Genomic DNA, 22,488 nt, shown 5'->3' with positions numbered 1-22,488 from the left:
CGCAGCCCCGCCTGTTGGGGGCGCTCCGGACGTCTGCGCGCGGCCCGGGAAGCCAGGCTCCTTTCCGTGGACACAGCCTCCTGCTCCCTCAACGGGCAGCTGGGGGTCTGCGCGACCCATGGCAAGAGCCCTCCAAGTACCGGCTCGCGCCGCGCTAAGTGCTGGCGCGGCGTGGGGTTCCCCGGCGGGAGGAACGGGTTCTATAAGGTCAGCGCGCCAAGGCCCGGGTCACAATGCAGCCCTCCCCCTCGACGCCCGGGCCCCGGGCGCGCTGCAGACACCTGCCCGGCTCCGCCTGGACCGGAGCGTCCTCTCGCGGCCAGGGCTCGGGCAGCTACTTCCTGCCTGGGACCGGTCTCGGCCTCCGACAGGTAAGCGACGGCCCACGGAGCGGGCGCGGGGAGGGGGTGCCCGGCGGCCCGCGAGCTGCCTGACCGCCACTCCCCGCGCAGAGCGCCTCGGACATGAGTGCCCAGGAGCCCCCGCAGGGTCGGAGATTCCCCATTGAGGCCGGAGACTCCCCTGGCCTTGCCTTCCCCCGCGAGACCCAGGACAGCCCGGAGCGGGTAGCTACGGAGCACAACCCGGTCAGGTGAGGCCAGCGCTCCTCCCCGCCGCCCCACCCCGGCCCACCTTCCGTCCCCCGATCGCCCCACCCCCGCCCCACGTAAGGTCCCACATCCACGCCCGAACCTCAGGGACCCCAAGTGCACTCCCCGATGCGTCCCGTACAGGATGAGCCTGCCCCGCCTCAGCGCCCCCTGTCGCGGCCCGCTTTCCCCAGGCCGCTTCGACGCTGCCCCGGCTGCCACTGCCTGACGCTGCTGCACGTGCCCATCGACGTCTACCTGGCCTTGGGCGGGAGCCCCCAGGTCCGCGCCACCTGAGTGCGCCTGCGCACGGCAGCTCCGCGGGAGCCGGGCGTGTACGAGGCCCGCCGCAGGCCACCACGCTGAGATCGCGCGCGCCGAGCAGGAGACAATGATGCACATTTTAAAATAAAAGAACGATGCACATTTTAATAAAGCACAGCATAAACTGTTCTTTCCACTCCGGCCAGTGTTTGTTTATCACGTCGGATCGGGCCCGCACGCTGCTCCGCCTCATCCAAAGGCATCTTCCCTTCTGCTGCCTCCTCACTTGGACCCAGCCCCAGGGGCCTGCCCTTCCGACTCCGCTTTCTTCTCCCTGGACACCAAGCCCTTCCCCCATTTCTTGCTGGTCATGATCCCTTTCAGGGCCGCCTTTCTGCTCAGGCTCTGCCCTCATCCATCTCCCCAACACTCTCCTTGGTTCTCCAGTAAAATTAGCATTACTGTGCTGGACCCTGGGGGCCCAGGGAAGCTTGGGACTGGAGGGGGTGGACAGAGAACTTAACGAGAATGGCCACCCACACCAGGCCCATTTAATTCTCCCAAGATGGAGTTTGGTTTTGCTACCTGCTGTTTTGTGACCCTGGGCACCCCTGGCTTTGTTGAAGGGGCTAGGGGCTGCCCCGTCTATCTTGAGCTTTGGTTTCTCCTAGGACTGGTGGGGCCAGAAGACTGGGGAAGAAGTCGTTTGAAAAACTTCGATTTCTTATTCCTTTTTACAGGTGAGGGAACTGAGCCTTAAGCAACGTGCCTGGGGTCCCCCAGATGACAGGTGATGCTAGTGCACTCCTCAGCGTCCTCAGACTTGAGGCCCCAAAATCCATGCATAGGAGGGGCCCATGACAGGAAGGCTGCCTGGAAGCTGAATGAGTATTTCCCACTTTCCAATTTTGCTTTAATGAACCTGTATTATTTTAATACTGGAAAAAAATGTATGTAACCCAAAGGTCAGGTTCAGTCTCCTGTCCCCTGAGATTTAAGTACGATTGACTCAACACCCCTCCTCTAATCCACATGGAGTAGAAGTCTAAGCCTCCCAGAGCACTTCAGATCCCATGGTCACCAGAAAGGGCCACCCTTTTCGACTTCCACAACTTCCCTCCCAGGCAGTCCCAGATGTAGGAGGCTTATTGAAAGAAGAGAGGATGTTTGTCAAAAAGGATCTACTTGGACTTTAGACTTGACCATTCAGTGCCCTGGTCCTTTAACATCCTGGCTCTTAAAAGCCCCTCCATGCCTTTCCTTCCCCTTCACCAGAATAATCCCTGGCTTCAGGCCATAGTGCTGGCTTCTCTCTCCCTCCCTCCTCTCCCCCTTCACCCTTACCTACTGGAGACCACCCCCAAACTCTGCCCTGCCACCGGGACTCTCTGTTCTTCTATCAAGTGAAATAATCCAGCTGTTTCAATCCCCACCAAACTCCATGCAGGTCCTACTCCGTTTAACAACCCATTCTGCTGCTCTGCAGAAAAAGGGCCTCCCTGCCAGTAAACAGTACTCACCCTCCTTAGGAGGCCCTTGTAATTTTAGAGAGAAAAAAAACGGCCTCTGTATGGATAAGGTCTCTCCATTGCAAGCAACTGATGTTAGCTTAAGCAAAAAAGGAATTGATTGTTTCAAGTTGCTGGGAAGGATATGTTAGTGATTAAAGGAAGAACTATAGGAACCAGGGCATCCATTGGGCTGGAATCAAGGATTCAACCCCACCAGGACTGTTGCTTTGTTCCTCTCATTCCTGATTATCTCCTCTGGGCAGGGAACATGGCAACATGGCCGCATCAGCTTAGAAATCCCAGGAAGGGGGAATTCCCTTGCGGGCCAGTGGTTAGGGCTCTGTACTCCCAATGCAGGGGGCCCAGGTTCGATCCCTGGTCAGGGAAATAGATCCCGCATGCATGCCACAACTAAGAGTCCACATGCCACAACTAAGAAGACCACATACCGCAACTAAAGAGTCCACATGCTGCAACTAAAAGATCCCGCATGCCACAACTAAAGACCCCGCATGCTGCAACTAAGATCCGGCACAGCCTAAATAAAAAAAAAATTTTTAAATCCCAGGAAGGGAGACCTGCTTTCTCCCAGTCTCGGTATACCTATCCCTGGGAAGGCCAGTGATTGGCCCTTTTAAATCACATGCACATTCCTTGGGCCAATTACCACTGTCAGGGAGATGGGAGACTACAATTGACTAGGCTGAACCACAAGTAAGCCTATACTTGAGATGCAAGCACAGCCAGGTGATTGACAGCATCACCAGAAAATAATGGGTAATGATGGAGAAAAAACATTCCAGGAGCAGAGACAGCTTATATAAAGATCAAGTACCCCTGGGAGGAAAAGAAGCCCGAAAAAAAGGGATAGAGAGTGGCAGGGGCCAGTGTAACAACTCAATTTGAAGGCAATGAGGAGCCTTAGAAAGTGTGACCAGGAGTTCTGTGTGACTGGGTTCTCCTTCAGGCTTTGCCCCTGTTTCATTCAATACAAGTCTACCAGCCAGGCCTGTGCAGGACACTGGGGATTCAACGATGAACTTGACAAACATGGGCCTTGACCCTCATGGAACTCACATGGCCTAGCAATGACCTGCTGGGAGGCAAATCCCTTCCCTCTGGGCCCATTTCCTCACTAGTTTAAAAAAAAAAAAAGAAAGCACCAGTGATCTCTATGGACCTTGCCAGCCCACAAATGCTGAATCCTTCCCATTCTTCCTTTCTCTCTTATCTCCCTCACTTCCTTTCTCCAATCTTCTCGACACTCCTTTCCTTTAAAGAAAGATTTACTGGGACTTCCTTGGTGGCACAGTGGTTAAGAATCTGCCTGCCAATGCAGGGGACACGGGTTCAATCCCTGATGTGGGAAGGTCCCACATGCCACGGAGCAACTAAGCCTGTGCGCCACAACTACTGAGCCCACACGCCATAACTACTGAAGCCCGTGCACTCTAGGGCCTGCGTGCCGCAACTATTGAAGCCCGCATACCTAGAGCCCGTGCTCCACAACAAGAGAAGCCACTGCAATGAGAAGCCTGCGCACCCCGCTCGCCACAACTAGAGAAAGCCAGCACGCAGCAACGAAGAGCCAATGCAGCCAAAATTTTTTTTTAATTTTTTAAAATAAAATAAAATTTAAAAAGATTTACTAGTGGCCTAGTGGTTAGGATTCCGAGCTTTCACAGCTGTGGCACGGGTTCAGTCCCTGGTCAGGGAACTTAGATCCTGCATGCTGTGTGGCGTGGCCAAAAAAGGAAAATGAAAAACAAACAAACAAAAAAGATTTACCGCTATGTTTGTTTAGTGAGGGATGCAAAGAATACAGACAAACACCTTGCCAGTGGGCCAGACCCTGGGGCTACATAGCTCTAGAATGGCCATGAGCAAGGGGAAAGGGCATTCCAGGTGGAACACTGTGGACAAAGGCCTTGAGGCAGGAAAGTGGAAGACAATTTCAAGGAACTCAGTTCAATCAACTTTCACCAACACCTACCTGGGCCACACGAGGTGCAGAGAACCCAGGCCTTTATCTGACAGATCCCTTGCCCTTGCAGAGCTCAGAATTCAAGGGATCCAGGGATGAGTTAACAGAAGAGAAGCTGAATCAGGGAGGCCTTGTGTTTGAACTTTGTTCTGTAGGTGACAGGGAGAATGACAGGCTCCAACCTGGGCCACTTCACTCTATTTTTCTTCTCCTTTTCCATCATGTTCTCTGTTGCTTTTTTCCCCCTGGAAAAGTCACTGGCCTAAACTCTAGTCCTAGATTTGAGTCCTGATTGCCATTTACTAGCTGTGCAAACTTGGGCTACATACTTAGCCTCTCTGAGTCTCTATTTCCAAATCTGTAAAATAGGGCTAATGAAACCTGGTGGAAGCTTTCAGTAAAGTCATGCACATAGAGCACCAGGCAAGAATGTCGTGCACCTCTAGCACTGAGCAAGAGAGGCTGCTGCTGCTCCTACCTTTGGCTTCAAGGGGCAGCAGAGAGCCAGCCAGCCATGTCCCCAGGGGCTGGGTGATGCCCAGCCTTGGAGAGGGTTGGGGAATCTCTCTCGCCTCCCTCTGCCAAGTTCCTCACAGTCCTGCTCAGGTGCTGAGGAACTTGGTGGGGAGGGGGCGCGGGTCATTTCCAGGGGAATCCCCAGGTGGGAAAGGCAGAACTGCCTCCCTCACCCTAGAGGGTAAAGCTTTCCCCAGACCCCCAGGCAGGACCCCCACATCCCAGCCTCATTCTCAGTTTGAGGAATGAGGAGGGGCCCAGGGAAAGGAGGATACTTGAATCACTGCCTTCCCTGACTTCTCTCTCAGACACCTTATTAGACAGCCCCTCCCTAAGGGACCCTCTTTTAGAAGGAGGGGGCGAAGTACAGATGGACCCCCCCCAGGTTACCATGGAAATGGCAGGGAAAGGGTTGCTATATCTCCATGGCAACAATTGACGTCAGCGCTACCCTTTCCCATCGCTTGATATGAGAAGGGGGCAGCCACCCCAACCACAAGCAAATCCCCCACAAAGCCTCCTCCCTTTACTGAGCCAATCAACCAAGGGGTCGACAAGCTTAATATAGCACAGGAGTTAAAAGCACAGACTCTGATGTCAGTCAAACCTTGGTTCAAATCCTCTTTCTGCATCGTTTTAGCTGTTTGAATTTGAGCAAGTCCCTTAACCCTGGAAGTCTAGTACGTACAACAGGGATAGTAAGCTACATGCCTCCGAGGGTTAATGTGAGGATTGCAGGGGATTATGCAGGTAATAGGCAGTGGGCCAGCTCGTGGGAAGTGCACACTGATGCTAGCGACTCTCTAGAGTCCTGGGGACTTGTCAGGGCATTGTGGCTTCTCAGATATAGACTCGAAGCCCCTAAAAGGCCCCCAGAACCCCTAAGGACTGGGCCCTGAGTTTGAGCATTCAGAACTGGGGGGGGGGGTCTCAGGGTGAAGCCAGAGACAGTGGAGCTTCCAGACCCTGAGGAAACCCCAATGCCACTTTCCCTGCAACCCCATCACATCTGGACCCTGACCCAAATTCCCCTTCCTCCCCCCCGCCGGCCTCCTCCTAGGCCTCCTTAGCAGGCATCTAACACTCGGGACTCCATCTGCTCCTCTAGGAAAAAGCAGGGATGAGGGCCGTGGAAAGACATCAGGCAACCTAACACCAGGTAGATCAGTGGGTTGGACCCCACAGGAATATGGGTGTCCCAGCTCCCACTGGCCTCTCCCCACCTGCCCTTGGGGTAAGGATACTGGAATCATTCTCACTCCCTCTCTCTTCTCCAATTCCCAGTCCTGGTGCCCACAGTCTATTCTGCTCCAATTCCACCGCACTGCCCTGAACCAGACCCCCATCGCTACTCATCTTGATTACTCCAGCAGCCCCCTAACTGGTCTTGTGCTTCCTTCCCTGCTTGATTCCTCTAGCCCAGAATTATTCTATAAAGACCACAACCCAGCCATGTAATTCTCCTATTTAAATCTCATCAATGGCTTCTTTACATCACTCGTCCAGCCATGTGGACACCCCTGAGTTCTTCACAAAACCTTCTTCCCACCTTTCAGCACATTGTTCCTTCTGCCTGGAATAGCCTCCTCCCATCCCCCTTACCTCTCAGATCTCCACCAATTGTCACTCCTCAGAGAAGCCTCCTCTGACCACCTGTCCTTCCCCTCCCATAGCACCTGCTTGTCCCACTGTGTACTCATCTCTTCCTTGATCCCTGTTGAGTGCCTGTTTACCCCATTACACTATGGACTCACGGAGGGCAGGGGCTGTGTCATATTCATCCTAACATCCCGGGGCCTAGAATGGAAGCGTTCAGGAGTTGGTAGAATGTTTACAGATTAGACTGGCTAGTGAATGACTGCTTGATCGGTCTACAGAGAGGCTGAGCACTGTGAGGAGAAGGAACAGCAGAGACAGCTGCGGGATCTGGGATGGCTTCCCTAAGGAAGCGACACTGGAACTGAGATGAGAAGCAGTTACCCAGACAAGGACATGGCGGTGGGAAATATCCCTGGCCCTGGGACTGGTCTGTGCCACGAGTGAACGTGGTGGTGAAGACACAGTGAAGAGGGACACATTCATGTTTTGGAAAGACAATCCTGGCTGCTCTGTGAGAATAAACCACATAAGAGATTGAGAGTAGCAGCAGGGAGATCATTCAGGAGGCTGCGGCAGCCTCCCAGGTGAACGGCGATGGGGCCTTGGACCAGGTGGTAGCGGTGGAGATGGAGAGAAGCAATTGGATTTCAGACATATCCTGGAGAGGACAGGATTTCGTAACTGCTTGAATATGAAAAGGGAGGGACAGGGAAGAGTCTCGAACCAAGCCCAGATTTCCAGTTCAGGCAACCGAGAAAACGGCCAAGCTGGGGAACATGGGAGGAAGGGCCGGTGTGGGGCATGTTTGCTGTGAGGTGAAACATCCAGGCGGACGGGGCCAGGAGATAGGTGTTGGGCAGGGAAGAGAGGCTTGGGCTGAAAGAGAGAAGTGAGTCTCTGACACAGGCAGACACCAAAGGCATGGGAACCCAAGAACACCCATGATTAGGCAGTGAGTGAAGGATGAGAAATTTGCCATGTGGCGGCAACCACATGGTTGCAAATAAATAGCAAAGAAATCAAGAGTCCACAGTGTCCAGAAAAACAAGGGCACAAAAGTGTTTCAAATAGGAGGGAGTGTTTGTGTCAAAGTCAGCCACTGCTAAGGGGTCAAATCAGATAAAGACTCATGAGCATCCCTTGGATTTAGCAACAGGGAAGTTAGTGGTGACCTTGACGAGCTGCCCCTGTGGAATGGTGGGGGAGGAAGCCAGACTGCAGGGGTTGGGTGAGGAAGTGGAAACAACGTGTGTACACAACTCTTTCAAGAATGTTGGCTGTGAAGGGGAGCTGGAGAAGGACCTGGGGTCGAAGGAGGGCTTTCTTCTTTTTCAAACATAGGAAAGACTAGAGGCTGTTTGTTTGCTGCTGGGAAGGAGCCATCAGGGAGGGAGAACTTGGAGACAGGTATAGGAGAAAGGAATGAGAGGAGGGAAATTCCCCAAGGAGGGAAAAGAGGAGGTGGAATCCCCAAATATAGCCACACAATTGGGAGGGGGGCAAGTCAGGGCCATACAGGGCTCTGGGGCTCAGAACAGCTGCCCACTGTCCCCAGCAGCCAGTGTGAGTCACTGGGGGGAAATAGCCCAAACAGGCAGTGTGGGAAAGGGAGCGGGGCCAGCGTGCTCCTCAGGATCCCCAGAGGGTGGGGGAGCAGGGCCCAGCCTGGGCTCTGAGCCCGGAACCCCATGCTCTGAGCAGGGCAAGGGCACAGAGAGGTTGTCTCACCCTTTGTAAGGATGGGCAGAGTAGTAGGAAGCCTGGGTCCTACTACTGGGTTTTCTCTGCCCCTCTCTGAACCTGTTTTCCTTTCTGCAAAAAATGTAGGCTTTTAATTTTTTTTTTTTTTTGGTGGGAGGGTGGGGGGGTGGGGCTGGGGGAGGTGTCAGGGACCCTTTCTAGATTCCTTCCAGAAATATATGTGTGTTTGAACTTTGCAAACAGTTTCAGGCCTCCTGAAGCTCCCACAAACTCAGTCCTGGCTTCCAGATAAGAACTCCTGAACTAGAGGTGGCTGAGAAGCCTTCTGCCTCTGATATCTAAGAGTGCCCCAGAGCAAGGGAAAGGCTCTTGTAAGGGCCATGAGGGCAGAGTTGGGAGGCTCTTAAGCCCGGGAGCAGTGAGGCCTTCTGAGGTGTGGTTTCTTCCTGAACACACCATCAGGGGTGTGTAAGCAGAAGCTGGAGGCCCCTGGGTGAAATAAGGAAGGGTTTATCCAAACGGCAGCTGACCTTCCTATCCTGGGCCCCTTCTTGCTGCCTCTGCCTGTCCTTGCCTTTCTGTCCCTGATCCTGGGGGAGGAGGGTCTCAGGGGATCCTCCAGCACTGGTGACCAACCCCCTCCCACTGAAGCAGCTGAAGACAGACCACGGACTAGACCCCGCCAGAGGGGCTGGCGCTGCCCCACCCCGCTCTGCCAGCTGCCGCCTCCTGCTAAAAACAGCGGGGCCCGGGGGGACTATGGGCTTTCAGGCCTCCCCCTCCACGTCCCAGCAGGTATTAAAGAGGCCGAAGCCGGGCCAGGAGGACTGGACACTATGCTATTCACCGAGACTGCCCACTTCGCGGCGAATTTTCTTCTGTCCCGGTGAGGGGGCCCGGGAGAGGGTGTCGGCGCGATGAAGGGCCCCGGTCTGGCAGCTGGGGGGGAGGAGTCCAGATCCTTGGGAAGGCCCCGAGGGGGGCCTCTAATCCCCCTCCCCGCCCCTCCACATGGGCCAGGAGTGACCCCGACCCTCGCGCCGCCGCGTCTGACACAAGACGGCCGCCTACTCCCCGCCTCTCGTGCCTCCTGGGGTGACCGCTGCCCGTCTACCCCGCAGGCGCCCCCGGGCCACGCCCCCGCACCGCCTTGACCAGGAGTTGTGTTTCTGCCGGCGCCCGCCGCCCACCGCAGCCTGGGCGACTACTGGCTGAGCCCGCAGCGCCGCCGCCCGCCGGGCGCCGCCTGGCGCTGGCCGGCGCGGAACCTACTGCTGCTGCCGGGTACCACCGGGCTGGCGGACTTACCCTCAGCGCGTATGCCCAGCTGCTACGGCGCGCGCCCGCGCCTCAGGTGAGCGCGCGGGGGCGGGGCGGAAGCCCTGGGAGGGAGGGGCGGTGCCTACGGCAGGGGAGGGGTCTGTGGGAAGGGGCGGATCCCCAGACGCGAGGGTCGGACAGGGGTTGGACAGGCTGGGCTTGACTGTACCTAGGAGCGGGAGGAGTGGGAGGAACTGAGTGGGAAGGGTGGGGCCTGAAGCGGCTGACCACGGAAGGGACAAGGCGAAGTGGGCGTAGACTCAGAGGGGGCGGGGAGCCTTGCCGCCGTCCTGTAGGCCCAGTTTTCCCTCCCTCCAGGTGGAAGCACCGGTGGCAGAATATTAACTACCAATATCTGGGCAAGAGGAAGACACATCTAGTTCCCCTGCGCCCGTGAGAGCCGGTGAGGGGCGGGGCCAGAAGAGGGCGCGACCTCGGAGGGGCGGGTCTAGAGGCGGGGCCTGACGGAGATTGGGGTGGGGAAAGGGTGATACCCGGGCACGAGGTTAGTCCGCCCTGCCTTACAGGCTCGAGGACCCAGAGGGGTCGAGCCGCAGTGAGAGGCCCCGCGGGCCGGGCGTGGGTTTCTTCAGGGTTATTCAGCCCTGCCCTTCTCAAACCACCACAAACATTTTTTGGAAAATTGACATTCGACTATATTAAAATTTCTGTTTATCAAAGGACAACTAAAGGAGTAAAATAGAGTTCCAAAGAGGGCTCTTCAAACATAATGCCAACTTGGTGCCCCGCGCAGGGAGTGTGGAACCAGAATAGGTCATGGCCTTGGGCACCAACTGGGTCGGTCCCAGGACAGGAGTCACCCCAGCCCCAGGCCTGATGACCAAACTGAATGACCAAAGGGAAGCAGCCTGCTTGAAGGACACTGTCCGTGTGTGTCTGTGTGTGCTTGATATTTTGGGGCATCTCTGAATGTTTGCATCACCTCTGAGCATGGCTCTTTTTCTCTGTGTGTCTGTCTATCCCTGGTCTCTGTGTCCATTTATTTCTTCAACAAATATTTATCAAGGGCCTATTTTAGAGGGTTGTGCCAGGTTTATACTCTGAGTCATTGAGTTCACATTGGTGAAAAGAACAGTTGAAGTTCCTGTCCTCATGGCACTTACATTCTGGTTGGGAAGACAACAATAAAAAAGTCAGAGATATGGGGACTTCCCTGGTGGTCCAGTAGGTAAAACTCCGTGCTCCCAATGCAGGGGGCCGAGGTTCGATCCGTGGTCGGAGAACTAGATCCCACATGCATACCGCAGCTAAGAAGTCTGCATGCCGCAACTAAGAATCACACATGCCACAACTGGAAGATCCCGCATGCCACAATGAAGATCCTGCGTGCCATAACTAAGACCAGGCGCAGCCAAAATAAATAAATAAATATTTTTTAAAAAAAGAAGAAAAAGAGATAAACAGTGTGCTCTGTTTGAGAAGATCGAGGTGGGCCAGGTGCTACATTATATGGAGTGGGCAAGGACTGTGTCTTGTTCACAGATCTAGAACAGTGCCTGACTCATAACTGGGGCTCACTAAAGATTGCATGAATGAATCGGTTGACTGAGTGGTCCTGTCTGAGGAGGTAACTCTTAATCAAGGCTTGAAGAATGAGAGATCAGCCACTCCAGACCTGGGAAGAGTGTTCTGGGTGCAGGGAATAGCATGCATATGTCTCGTGGGTGGCCCTTTGCCCCTGGCTGTCTGTCCTGGAATACCCCTTAGGCTATGTCTCTGTTCCTGTCTGTTGTCTCTGTGATCTTGGGAGCCATGGGGCAGGTTTAAATGGGGCCCCTCCAGGCTCTCTGGAAGTGAGGTCACTGCTGAGCTCATTCACTCCACTGGCCCACTCTGGCCTAACCAGCCTAATCTGGACATTCCCCTGGAAGCAATCCCTCCCCTCAGCAGCCTCTGTCCCACGATCTCTGGCTCCTTCCCAGGATAGCATCCTGCAGTCTGGAAGGAAGTCCTTCGTCCTGCGTAACCACAGTCCCTGCTGGGGCAACCGCAGCCCTTTCCTCTCATTCTGCCTCATGGGCCAAGAGGAGGAGATGGGCTGGCCCTGCGGCAGCAGATCCTGCCGGGACAGAGAGCCCAGTAAAGGCCTGACAGAGTGGAGGTGACAACCCCTCTGCAGCCCCAGCGAGATGAACCTCAGAGGGAAAGAGACCATCACTCATCTTAGGAGTCTCTGCCACATCCATTATTTCATTTAATCCTTCAATATCCCTGTTTTGTTTTTTTTGTTTTTTTTGGTTTTTTTGGTTTTTTTGCGGTACGCGGGCCTCTCACCGCTGTGGCCCCTCCCGTTGCGGAGCACAGGCTCCGGACGCTCAGGCTCAGCAGCCGTGGCTCACGGGCCCAGCTGCTCCACGACATGTGGGATCCTCCCGGACCGGGGTACGAACCCATGTCCCCTGCATCGGCAGGTGGACTCTCAACAACTGCGCCACCAGGGAAGCCCAATATCCCATTTTTTAGATGGAAACTCAGGCAGGTCCAGTGAGGAAAACATGGCAGAACTGGGACCAGAACCCAGGTCTCTTGATGGAACAGTTATAATCCTAACAACTCATATTTATTCCACATTTACTTTCAGCCAGTTATTATGCTAACACTTCGCAAGCCTCATCACAACCCTATGAGGTGGGTGCCATTGTTATTCCCATTATTCTCAGATAAGGAGACTGATCAGGGCTCAGAGCCATTAAATGACTTGCCCGAGGACACCCAGCAAGTTCACAGCAGAGCTGCACGAGAGCCCAGACAGTCTAGGGTGCTCGGCTACACAAACTGTGCCCCAGGTCCCAGAGGAGTGTCACAGATGTCTGTTTTCCAGGGACTTGGGAAGACAGGCTTCAGGTTCATCTCCTCATGATCCTGAGGCTAACTTGTGCCAAGCCAGGATGAGCAGGAAGATGGCCTGGAACACTGCACAGTCCTGTGTCCCCTCTCAGTGGATGAAGATTGTCCACCTTTGCCCTCTCCCCTGGTATCTCCATGTTTCTGCCCTTCACTGCCCGAATAAAGCAGCTTTCACTGCTCTCTGGCTCTCCCTACTTTGGGGGATGATGATCTCTGTTCTCCCCATCCACACACACTGAGTTAGACTGAACCCACAGGGCTGGGAGGGCCTCTGTAGCCGCCCCTGAATGTCCCACTGCACCCGTGACCACCCCGCCATGGGGTAGACTGAGTGAACCCGACTTGTTCCTCCTCCCCAGACTCTCACAGGCCATAGAAGGAGAGAGGCAGAGACATACGCCAGCTCAGTAAAGTGCCACAGAGGGTGACATTAGTTTGTTTGGGGCACAGTGACTCCTCTGGAAGATCAGGAAAGCCTTTTGGAGGGGTACCTTGAGCTGAATCTTGACAGATGGGCAGGCCCTGGGTAGACCTACAAAGGGAGTAGCAATCCAAGCAGAACTGGCAGCATGGAGAAAGGCTTGGTGATTTGCAGCCTGAAATGGTATCATCAAAGCGGTCATCCTGCTGAGAGAACCGTGAGACTGGCAGCCAGGAGGGCTCTGCCTAAGATGAAGCTAGCTGGGCCTGGAGCTTCAAAGACCTTGAAGGCCAGGCCAAGGGGGTAGACATTCTCCAAGAGGAAGTAGGGAGCCATGGACAGGTTTAAAGCAAGGGAGGAACATGGTCCCATCGTGGCATCTCTAAGCCTAGAGCCCTCTCGGGGTCTCAGAGTCCACTCTGGTGGGCAACAAGTGGTCTCTGGCCCTCAACTAGGTCCAAGGCCCTGAGCACCTGTCCCTGTGTTCCCCTTTACTCACTCTCGCAGGTCCTACCTGGGATTGAGGCTGGGAGTGGATCCCGCTCATGCCTCCCTGCAGGGGTTCGGCAGAGGGTGCCGATGGTTAAAGGAAGGAGTCTTCGGGTGTCCACCCTGACTCATGCACTCTGTGGTCAACAGCAGCCCCCTCCCCCCTCCGTAAGACCCACTTATGACCCCTCCCCTGCCCTTTTGGGAGGGGTCTCAGTCAGATAAACAGGTGACTGCAGGGCAGCTGTCCCCACGCTCCACACCCAGCGGACCCCTAGAGCCGTCTCCCTTCCTCCTCTAGCCCCTCTCCCTCCACATGGAACCTCGCCCCCATCTCTGGTGCTCTCCGCTCCCTGAATGTCTCTGCACTTCATCTCCTCTGCCCTCTGCCCTTGCCTAGTTCAGGCCGCCTTTGCCATTGTCTGGACCAGTCTGATCAACTCTTCCCTGGTTTATCTCACCTCCAACTCTGTCCTTTCTAATCTGTGTCCTGAGCCTGTTTTTCTGTGTCTTGTAGGTCCCTGTGGGACATGCGGGGTGATCTCCAAGGGCAGCCAGAGTTCTGGAGAGACCTGGGCTGGAGATAAAGATTTCATAACAGTCAGCATATAGATTCTTTCATAAATACACATAGAAAAGGATAGAGGAGAGGGACTTCCCCGATGTTCCAGTGGTTAAGACTCCGCACTCCCAATGCAGGGGGCACAGGTTTGACCCCTGGTCAGGGAACTAAGATCCCACATGGCACGGCCAAAAAAAAAAAAAAAAAAAGGATAGAGGAGAGAGTGACAGAGACAGACAGACACACACACACACACACAGGGGGATCTTCTCTTTTTCTCTCCAACACACATTTCATTCCAGACGCATAGATCCTAATGACATTCCAAAGGCACCTCAACTCAAGCTGTCCAAAGCTGACCTCTCCTTTTCCATGGTGCCCCGCTACTCCTCCCTAGGCCTTCTGTGTATGGCTTGGCACCTCCTTCCACCCATTTCCCAAGCCAGACCCTCAGGCACCATCCTCGGTCCTTCCTCCTCACTCCCGACATCCATAGTCCTTTGTTAAGACCTGTCACTTCTGCCCCTGGACCCCTCCTATACCTCTCCCCCTCCGTCTTCCTCCACCTTCAGCAGCATTTGACATGGCAGATCACGCAATCCTTCTGGAAGCCATTTCCTCCCTCAGCCTTCAGGACATCCCTGCTCCTGGTTCTCTTCCCTTCTCTGCCCACGAGCTGAATCCCCCTGCTGGCTCCCCACTCAGAGTGTCAAAGTTGGAGAGCCCCCGGCACTGTCTTCTTGAGCTGCTCCTCTCGGTGGATCCCATCCAGTCCTGTGGCTTCAAATTTGGGAGGCCGGACTTCCCTGGTGTCACAGTGGTTAAGAATCTGCCTGCCAATGCAGGGGACACGGGTTAGAGCCCTGGTCCGGGAAGATCCCACATGCCGCGGAGCAGCTAAGCCCGTGTGCCACAACTACTGAGTCTGTGCTCTAGAGACTGCGAGCCACAACTACTGAGCCCGTGTACCACAACTGCTGAAGCCTGTGCGCCTAGAGCCCGTGCTCTGCAACAAGAGAAACCACCACGATGAGAAGCCCACTCACTGCAACAAAGAGTAGCCCCCGCTCTCCGCAACTAGAGAAAGCCCGCGCGCAGCAACAAAGACCCAATGCCACCAAAAATAAATAAATAAATAAATAAATTTATTAAAAAAAAAAATTGGAGGAGGCCTCCAAGCTCTCCTCTGAAATCCAGGCTCATAGATCGATTAACTGCCCGCCTGATGTCTCCACGGGGACCCTAATAGTCATCTCAAACTTAAGCTCCAAGGCTACACTCGCAGTTCCGAGCACTGAGGACAGAGTCTAGCTCAGGAAATGTTGGTGTTGGCTGACTCTCCCTTCTCTCTTTAGTGCAGGTTCCCCATCATCACTTGCCTGGATTATTTCAACAACCAATCTTGTTTCCCTGCTGCATAGCAGGGAAGAAGGACAAAGCTACATGAATGCAGGAAGGAGAACAGGGTATGGCTTGGGGAAAAGCCCAGAGTGCGCTGTGGGGAATCAGACAGGAGGACCTTAAATATAAGGCACAGACTTTGTGCTGACGGCAGTAGGGAGCCATGGAAAGGTTCAAAGCCAAGGGGGATAGGCTTGATTCTACATTTCTGTCACTCTTTCATTCGTTCCTTCACTCATTTACTCCATCAGTCAACAGATATTTATTGAGCACCCTCTACTGGAAAGTGTCCCTGAGGCAGAAAACAGCTAGAGGGGCTAGACTTGTGCAGAAAGACAAGTGAGAAAGCTGATGAAATGGCCCAGGTCCAGGTGAGAAGGGCCAGTTATGGAGGTGGAGACAGGGGATGATGAGCTGACGGGGGTGGCCTGGTGATGCAGCCCAGGTTCCAAGTGGTGGGAAACCGAGTGGTGGGAACCCTAAGCCCAAAGGAGTGGAGCAGGTGGTGGGAGAGCCATCCCTTCCTCCTGGGGAATCTGGAAAGTCCTCAGGAGTGGTTTAAGAGAAGAGTAGAAATTCAGCAAGTAGAGAAGTGGAGAGAGACACTGTAGGTGGAGAGAACAGCCTGTTCAAAGGCCCTGAGGTGGGAGAGGCTCAGCTCTGATGAACTAAAAAGTCAGGAGAGTTGAAGGTCAGTGGGCCAAGGAGCAAGAAGAAGGAGGTGAGGCTGGGAGCCCGATCTCTTGGAGGCACAACATGGAGCATTGACGGCCAGTCCCTGGGAGGTAAGGCCTCCCTGTGCAGACAGATGGGAGGGAAGGAGGATGTGAGAGGCTGGGAGGGGACAGACAGACGACGTGTGCATTGGAGGGGGGTCCAGAGTATGTCTTTTCTGGGAATAGTCACCAAAAGGAGGTCCCCGGGGGACACTTCTGGGGTGTGAGAGGAAAGAAAGAAAATCCTCAGGGTTCTGGGGAGAGGCAGATTCCTTTGCCATTTAAGGAATTGACTGAGCCAAATAAATTTCCCTTCTGAACACTTCAGCACCAGCGCCACCACCCGCCCCAGAAGAAGCTGATGGAGGGGGCGCAAGGTTATCCCAGGGTGGTCCTGGACACCTACCTCCTCTCCCTAGGGCAGGAAGGGAAGAGAGGGGAAGGGAATGGCCCTTGCCCAGCATTTCACGTAATCGCACTTAGGAACACTGTCGAATGTTCCCGCGTGCTCTGCGCCTCAAGTGCTTGGTCCTCAGGGCTTTACGTCACGGTACTAGGTCATTTGTCTCACAATAACCCTGAGGCAGTAGGTATGATCATCATTCCTATTTTACAGATGAGGAGACTGAGGCTCAGATAGGGCCTAAAGCCACACCGCTGGGATATGACGGAGCCAGCTCTTCACCACTACAGTTGCCTCCGCACAGCAGTACCTCACTGAACCCTTTGCCACAACTCAAAGTGGCGCCTGGTGTCCTCGTTTTACAGAGTGGGCGTTGCGAGGCTCAGCAAGGGGAAGGGACTTGGCCAGAGTCACAAAGCTAGAAGGTAGCTGTAGTCTGGATCCAGATCATTTGGGAGAAGAAGCTGAATGGGAGAGGTGATGCGTCAAGGTCTGAGCAGTGTGGAGAGGAAAGGGTGGGACTGGGAACTGGACTAGGAGAGAGTTTCAGTTTTCCTTTTAAAGGGACTTCCCCTAAATGGGGGGTTTTGGTTGGAAAGTTGTTAGCAGTCCACATTCCACTGGTTTGGCCACCTCTTCCCCCAAAGGCACCCAGGATCTGAAAAGAAACTGAAAGTTAGGGAAAGGGGAGGGAGGGAGGAAGGGAGAGGCTGAGAGCAGCCCAGAATAACTGGGTTGAATTTCTGGTGACCTCACTGAGCCTGGGGGAGATAGGCAGGCAAGCTGGGATTACACACCTCTTAGCTATTGGAGAAATTGAGCCCCAGAGATACAGCTCTATTAGATAGTGGCTGGGTCCTGTCCAGTTTGCACAGCCACCCACAACACACACACACACACACACACACACACACACACACACACACACACACACACACACACACAGAGAGAGAATGAGAGAGAGAGAGAGAGAGAGAGAGAGAGAGAGAGACCAGGGGAAGAGGGAGGGAAAGGGAGAAATGAAAGGTCTGGGTGGCCTTAAATCCTGAAAGGGAATTTCCAGAATCCCTTGTCTCTGTCATGTGGTGACTGGTTGGATGGTGGGTCCCAGTGAAGGGCCCCTGAGGTGCCCCAGTATCCAGACCCAGGTTCAAGGCCCAGGACTGGCAAGAAGGCTGCACACCTGGGTCCTGCTGACAAACAAGCCAGAACCCAGCATGCCCAGGGTGCTGGGGAGTCAAGTCCCAGGGATCCCAGCCCTGCAGCTGCCTTGCCTCTCCCTGCCGAAATCCCTAACTGCTTCTCCCAAATCAGAAGCATCAGGACCCTTTGTGGAGGCCCAGGCTGAACCCAGCACGGCCACGCCCCTCTTAGTCCTGACCTCCTCCTCTTCTGCTCACATAAACACTCCGCCTCCCTGGGCTTGTGTCCTCCTGTGTAAGGGGGAACAATGATGCCACACAGCTCACCGGGTCATGAGGTAACGTATGGAAAGCAGTTGGCACAGGGCTTGGTGTACAATAGGCATGTAATCAATGCTGGCAGCTATGATTATTATCACCGTTGGTCATTCCTACCTTTTTTTAAAAAAAATACATTTATTTATTTTTTACTTTACTTATTTATTTTTGGCTGCATTGGGTCTTCGTTGCTGCACGCCAGCTTTCTCTAGTTGCAGCGAGCCGGGGCTTCTCATTGCAGTGGCTTCTCTTGCTGCGGAGCACAGGCTGTAGGTGCTCGGGCTCAGTAGTTGTGGCACACGGGCTCGGTAGTTGAGGTGCATGGGCTCAGTTGCTCCGCAGCATGTGGGATCTTCCCAGACCAGGGCTCGAACCACTGTCCCCTGCATTGGCAGGCGGATTCTTAACCACTGCGCCACCAGGGAAGTCCCCATTCCTACCTTTTTAAAACTCTCCCGTGTGGTCAAGGATCTCATGATTCTGTCCTCTAGGGTTTTTCCTCCTCCTCCCTGCTGGCTCCCTTCCCAGGGCCCTCTCTTGCTGCTGGCCCCACCAGTGGCAGAGCTCCCACCACCCAGGGACTTCCTGGGTGACCTCATGCACTGCTTGGTTCCAGTCACCCTCTTACTAGCAGCAACCAGAGATCCAGATTTCCTGGGGTCAGTTCTGGCTGAAAACCTTCTATCTGTTATCCCTTTAAGGTCACCAGCCAGACCCTAGCCTTTGGGCCCTGGTCTTTGGCTCAGGAAACATGATCACATGTCTATGTGCTGAAGCATATAGACTGCAGACTTCCTCCTGGATGTCCCCCCCAAATATTCCCTGGGCACCTCCAACTCAGCAAGGCTAGATTCAGCAACTCCCTCCCAAGTTTGTTTTTCCTCTGATGCCCTATATCAGTCATGGATCCATTTTGGCAGGTGTCACCCAAAACAGAAATGTGGGCTACAACATCATCACTCCCATATCCCCACCCCCATCCCTGTACCAGCCAGTCCCCAGATCCTAGGATCCTGTCCCTTAAATCTTGCTCCAGACAAGGCCTCTACCTTCATCCCCACCCCACACAAACCATTTGCTGTTCCCCTTTGTGCCCTCGAAGCCCTTCCTCCATCCCCAGTGCCCCCCGCACAGGCCCCTCATCTGACCCTGCTCTGGCTCTTTCTTTTCCTTGTAAGGTGTTGCCAGGAAAGCCCTGAGGGCAGGGGCCCTGCGTGACTCACAGCTGACGCTCTGCCATGCAGGAGCAGAAGGAGGAACTCCAGTCTCCATGAACGTGAATCACAGACGCCAAGCTGTCACTGTGCAGATGAGTAAACTGAGGCCCAAGAGGAGAAAGGACTGGCTTACGGTTAAAGCAGGAGGCGGGGGCTTCCCTGGTGACGCAGTGGTTGACAGTCCGCCTGCCGATGCAGGGGACACGGGTTTGTGCCCCGGTCCGGGAGGATCCCACATGCCGCGGAGCGGCTGGGCCCGTGAGCCATGGCCGCTGAGCCTGCCCGTCCGGAGCCTGTGCTCCGCAATGGGAGAGGCCACAACAGTGAGAGGCCCGCATACCGCAAAAAAAAAAAAAAAAAAAAAAGCAGGAGGCGGACCTGGGGCCAGAACTAAGGTCTCCGAGTCCAGCTGATGCTCCCTGGAAGGAGATGGGGACCCTGGGGCTGGGAACTGTGCCGTGCCAAGTCACCATTCCTGAGGCCTCCACTGGTACCTGGCCATCCCCTGGTGTCTCCTCCCCTCTCCAGGCCTTGGCATATGCTGGTCCCTCCCCTAGGAAGGCCCATCCTCCATTTCTGACAAGATACTGCCCTCACCCCTCACCTCGCATCTAACCTGATCACCACCACAGGGCCCTCCTCAGAGGCCTCAAAGTGTCCCCACAGCCTTCTCTATGAGGCGGTGCTCTCTCCTGCCCTCCTTCAGCCCCACCCAGTGCTCTCCCGGGGTCCCATTCCCTTCTGTCCATGGGGACTAGGAGCATCTCAGGACAGGACCAGCGTCTGAGCCTTTACTGGAGAACTGGGACAGATGGGGGATGTGCGAAACAGTCTAGACTCTGCAGCTTCCGCCATCCAAACTCGAGCCCCCCTGTCTTCCCCACTCCTCCTTCCCCTGCCACTCTGCCCTGGCAAAAGCTCACATCTCAGAGGTCCTGAGCATCACGACCTGACTGGCTGAGGCACACACAGCCACTCACACAAACACAAAGTAGCCACTCTCTTATGCACATAACTCATAGTTACACACCCGATCACAGCCAGACACAGTCACCAACACAACCTCAAGGACAGACAGGCACATACCCAGAAAGACTCAGAAAGTCATCGCGAGTCACCAAGGCTCTCTCTCTCACCCTAAATACACATCGCCAAACAAAGATGCAGACTCACACAACTACAAAAGTACACACCTGGTCACACACACACACACATACACAAAGTCACAAAGTCTCTCTCACACACAGACAGATACCGAGCAATACACAGTCACACACAGAGAAAAACAGACACACACAGTTGCACACAGGCCCCTGGAGATACAGAACAATGGGCGCATTGTCTGGGCGGGCAGCAGCTGGGGAGGAAGGAGCCGAGTGTGGATGGAGGAGGCCGTGGGGTCTGCGATACCACCCCCACTCACACCCACAGCATCCTAAGCCTCTTCCCTCTTCCAGAAGCCGGATTCGGCTGGGACCTGGATTTGCTGAGGGATTCAGCTCCCAGGTGCCCCCTCCCCAGCCTCCTTCGATGTCTGGTGGGGGACGCTTGGGCTCCCCTGTGGACCAGCCTCCCTCTGGGGCTCTGGGGACACGGGATCCTTTAGCCCTGATGCTCCTCTGTCCTCCTGGAATCATCCTGGCGATTTGCCTCTCATCCCCACGGGGCAGCGCCTGGAAATCGGGAGCCTTAGCATCTGCTCCTAACCTCGGACTCCAACTCCTCCAGGACTCACACACCCTCCATCTGAGCCCTGCCAGCCGGTGCGGGCCGCGCCTGGCAGCATTGTGGGCTCCCTATTGTGGCCGAGACAGAGACGTGGGTCACAACGTCCATCCCTTAGTGGCAGTGGGTAGAGAAGTCACCATCCTGTCAGTGAGTTGCCGTGGGGCATGGTGTCCCTTCCTCTCCCCAAAGCTAGCTCTTCTCACCTCCCACGCTAACCAGGCAGCCCCAGATCTCAACAGAGACTCCTTCCAGGACTTTCCTTACAGCCCCCAGCCCCTTTTTGCAGGTCTCTCTAAACTCTTAGCCTCAGCTACTGGTATCTGCTATGTGCCCTTGGACATGTCACTTTCCCTTTCCGAACCTCAGTGTCCTAGTCTGTAAAATGGGGGGTGCTAATGAAGCCGAGAGTATTCTGTAGTCTCAGAGTGGGGGTGGGGATGGAGGCTACAGGAGTGAGTTGGTATGTAGAAGCCACCTCAGCCCGCCCCGCCCCTCTGTTGTCAGATCTGTAGGAGTTCCTGATTTCTCAGTCCCTGGGGTGTCTCCACACCGCACAGCCTCAGGCCTCCCAGGAGGCCATACTTGTAGGAGGGAAGGAGCAAGCGAGCGACGTGCTGAGCTGTCCCGGACACAGCCTTGCTTTTGCAACACTTTGCTTCCTCCAGCCCCCATCCCCTTCCTCCTGGGGGCCGAGGGCAGGCAGCCAGACACACAACCGAGGCCAGCCAGGACTCTGGGATTCCCCCTGGCCTGGGCTAGGGGGAGTGGCAGGAGACTCCAGCTGGAGAGTCTCCAGCCTCCTCCCCCCTGCCCCTGTCCCCGGGCTCCCCTACTCAGGCGGGGCTGACGGCTGGACTGGGCAGCTTGGGGGCTGTCCTGAAGGGGCCATCCAAGGCTCCTCCTCCTCAGGAACTGGAGTGTTTTAAGGGTTGTTGAGCGCCCCCCCTTCGGGGAGCCCTGATGTAGGGGAGCAGATGTGAAGGGAGAGCACCGAAGTCAGACAGATTATGTCCAGGTCTCTGAGCCTCAGGCTCCTCGGCTTTCAAATGGGGATGGAGATGCCCCTCAAGATCACGGCACCACCCCAGATGGGACTTTGTCATGGTTCAGGCTGAGAACAGGAGGGACCAAAGGTGAGCTTATCTGTGGGGGCTTAGTGTGACGGGCCACCAAGAGACTGAGAGGAGGGATGAGGCACGACCTCACCAGTCTGACCGGAGTGACCCTGCGGTGGGTCAAACCTCCCAAGCTGCCCTGGACAGGCAGGCACGTGGGCGGGACCTCGGACCGGTCTCCCGGCCTGAGGGGGCACAAAACCCAGCTGGGGCCCTGCGACTTCCACGACCATATTCTCTGGAGCATAATAACTCTGGACCAGCCGGCTGACGAGTCTGGGCATGTGAGCCCTTCGAAGAGTTCTAGGGGGAGACTGACAGGGGCTGCCAATGCGGGACCAAGGCGATGGGGGCCACTCCAGGAGCTGGGGCGTCCACCTGAGAGGTGGGCGGTGAGAGGAAGGGACGACTGCTCTGTCCTCTTTCCTCTAGGAGCCCCCCTCCACCCAGCTCGCCTCTGGGCTCGCCTCTGGGCTCGCCTCAGGCACCCGCCTCTCCCCTTCCCACCCTGGACCCCACCTGCCCCCGGTAGCCGTGCGGGTTGGGGAGACCAGACCGCCAGCGTCGCCCACCGCTCAAGTGGGGCCCGCGACTTGAGCCCGCCTCCGCCCCTCGATTGGGCG

General features: G+C 55.3%; 1 protein-coding gene and 1 long non-coding RNA gene across 2 annotated transcripts; both read left to right on the top strand.

Moving 5' to 3' along the window:
* The first annotated feature begins 98 nt into the window (after nucleotides 1-98).
* On the top strand, nucleotides 99-1,026 carry FAM229A (family with sequence similarity 229 member A). Its single transcript, XM_060018360.2, has 3 exons — nucleotides 99-371; nucleotides 453-592; nucleotides 785-1,026. The coding sequence occupies exons 1-3, from the start codon at nucleotides 234-236 to the stop codon at nucleotides 885-887; spliced, it is 381 nt and encodes a 126-aa protein (XP_059874343.1). The 5' UTR covers nucleotides 99-233; the 3' UTR covers nucleotides 888-1,026.
* An 8,315-nt stretch (nucleotides 1,027-9,341) lies between these two features.
* On the top strand, nucleotides 9,342-10,832 carry LOC132419549 (uncharacterized). The gene is made up of 3 exons (XR_009518209.1): nucleotides 9,342-9,519; nucleotides 9,804-9,888; nucleotides 10,700-10,832. It is a non-coding gene; the product is annotated as an uncharacterized lncRNA (long non-coding RNA).
* The last annotated feature ends 11,656 nt before the right edge of the window (nucleotides 10,833-22,488 follow it).

This window comes from Delphinus delphis, chromosome 1 (assembly GCF_949987515.2).
Source record: "Delphinus delphis chromosome 1, mDelDel1.2, whole genome shotgun sequence".
NCBI classification, from domain to species: Eukaryota; Metazoa; Chordata; class Mammalia; order Artiodactyla; family Delphinidae; genus Delphinus; species Delphinus delphis.
This window is presented reverse-complemented; position numbering and strand designations above follow the sequence as displayed.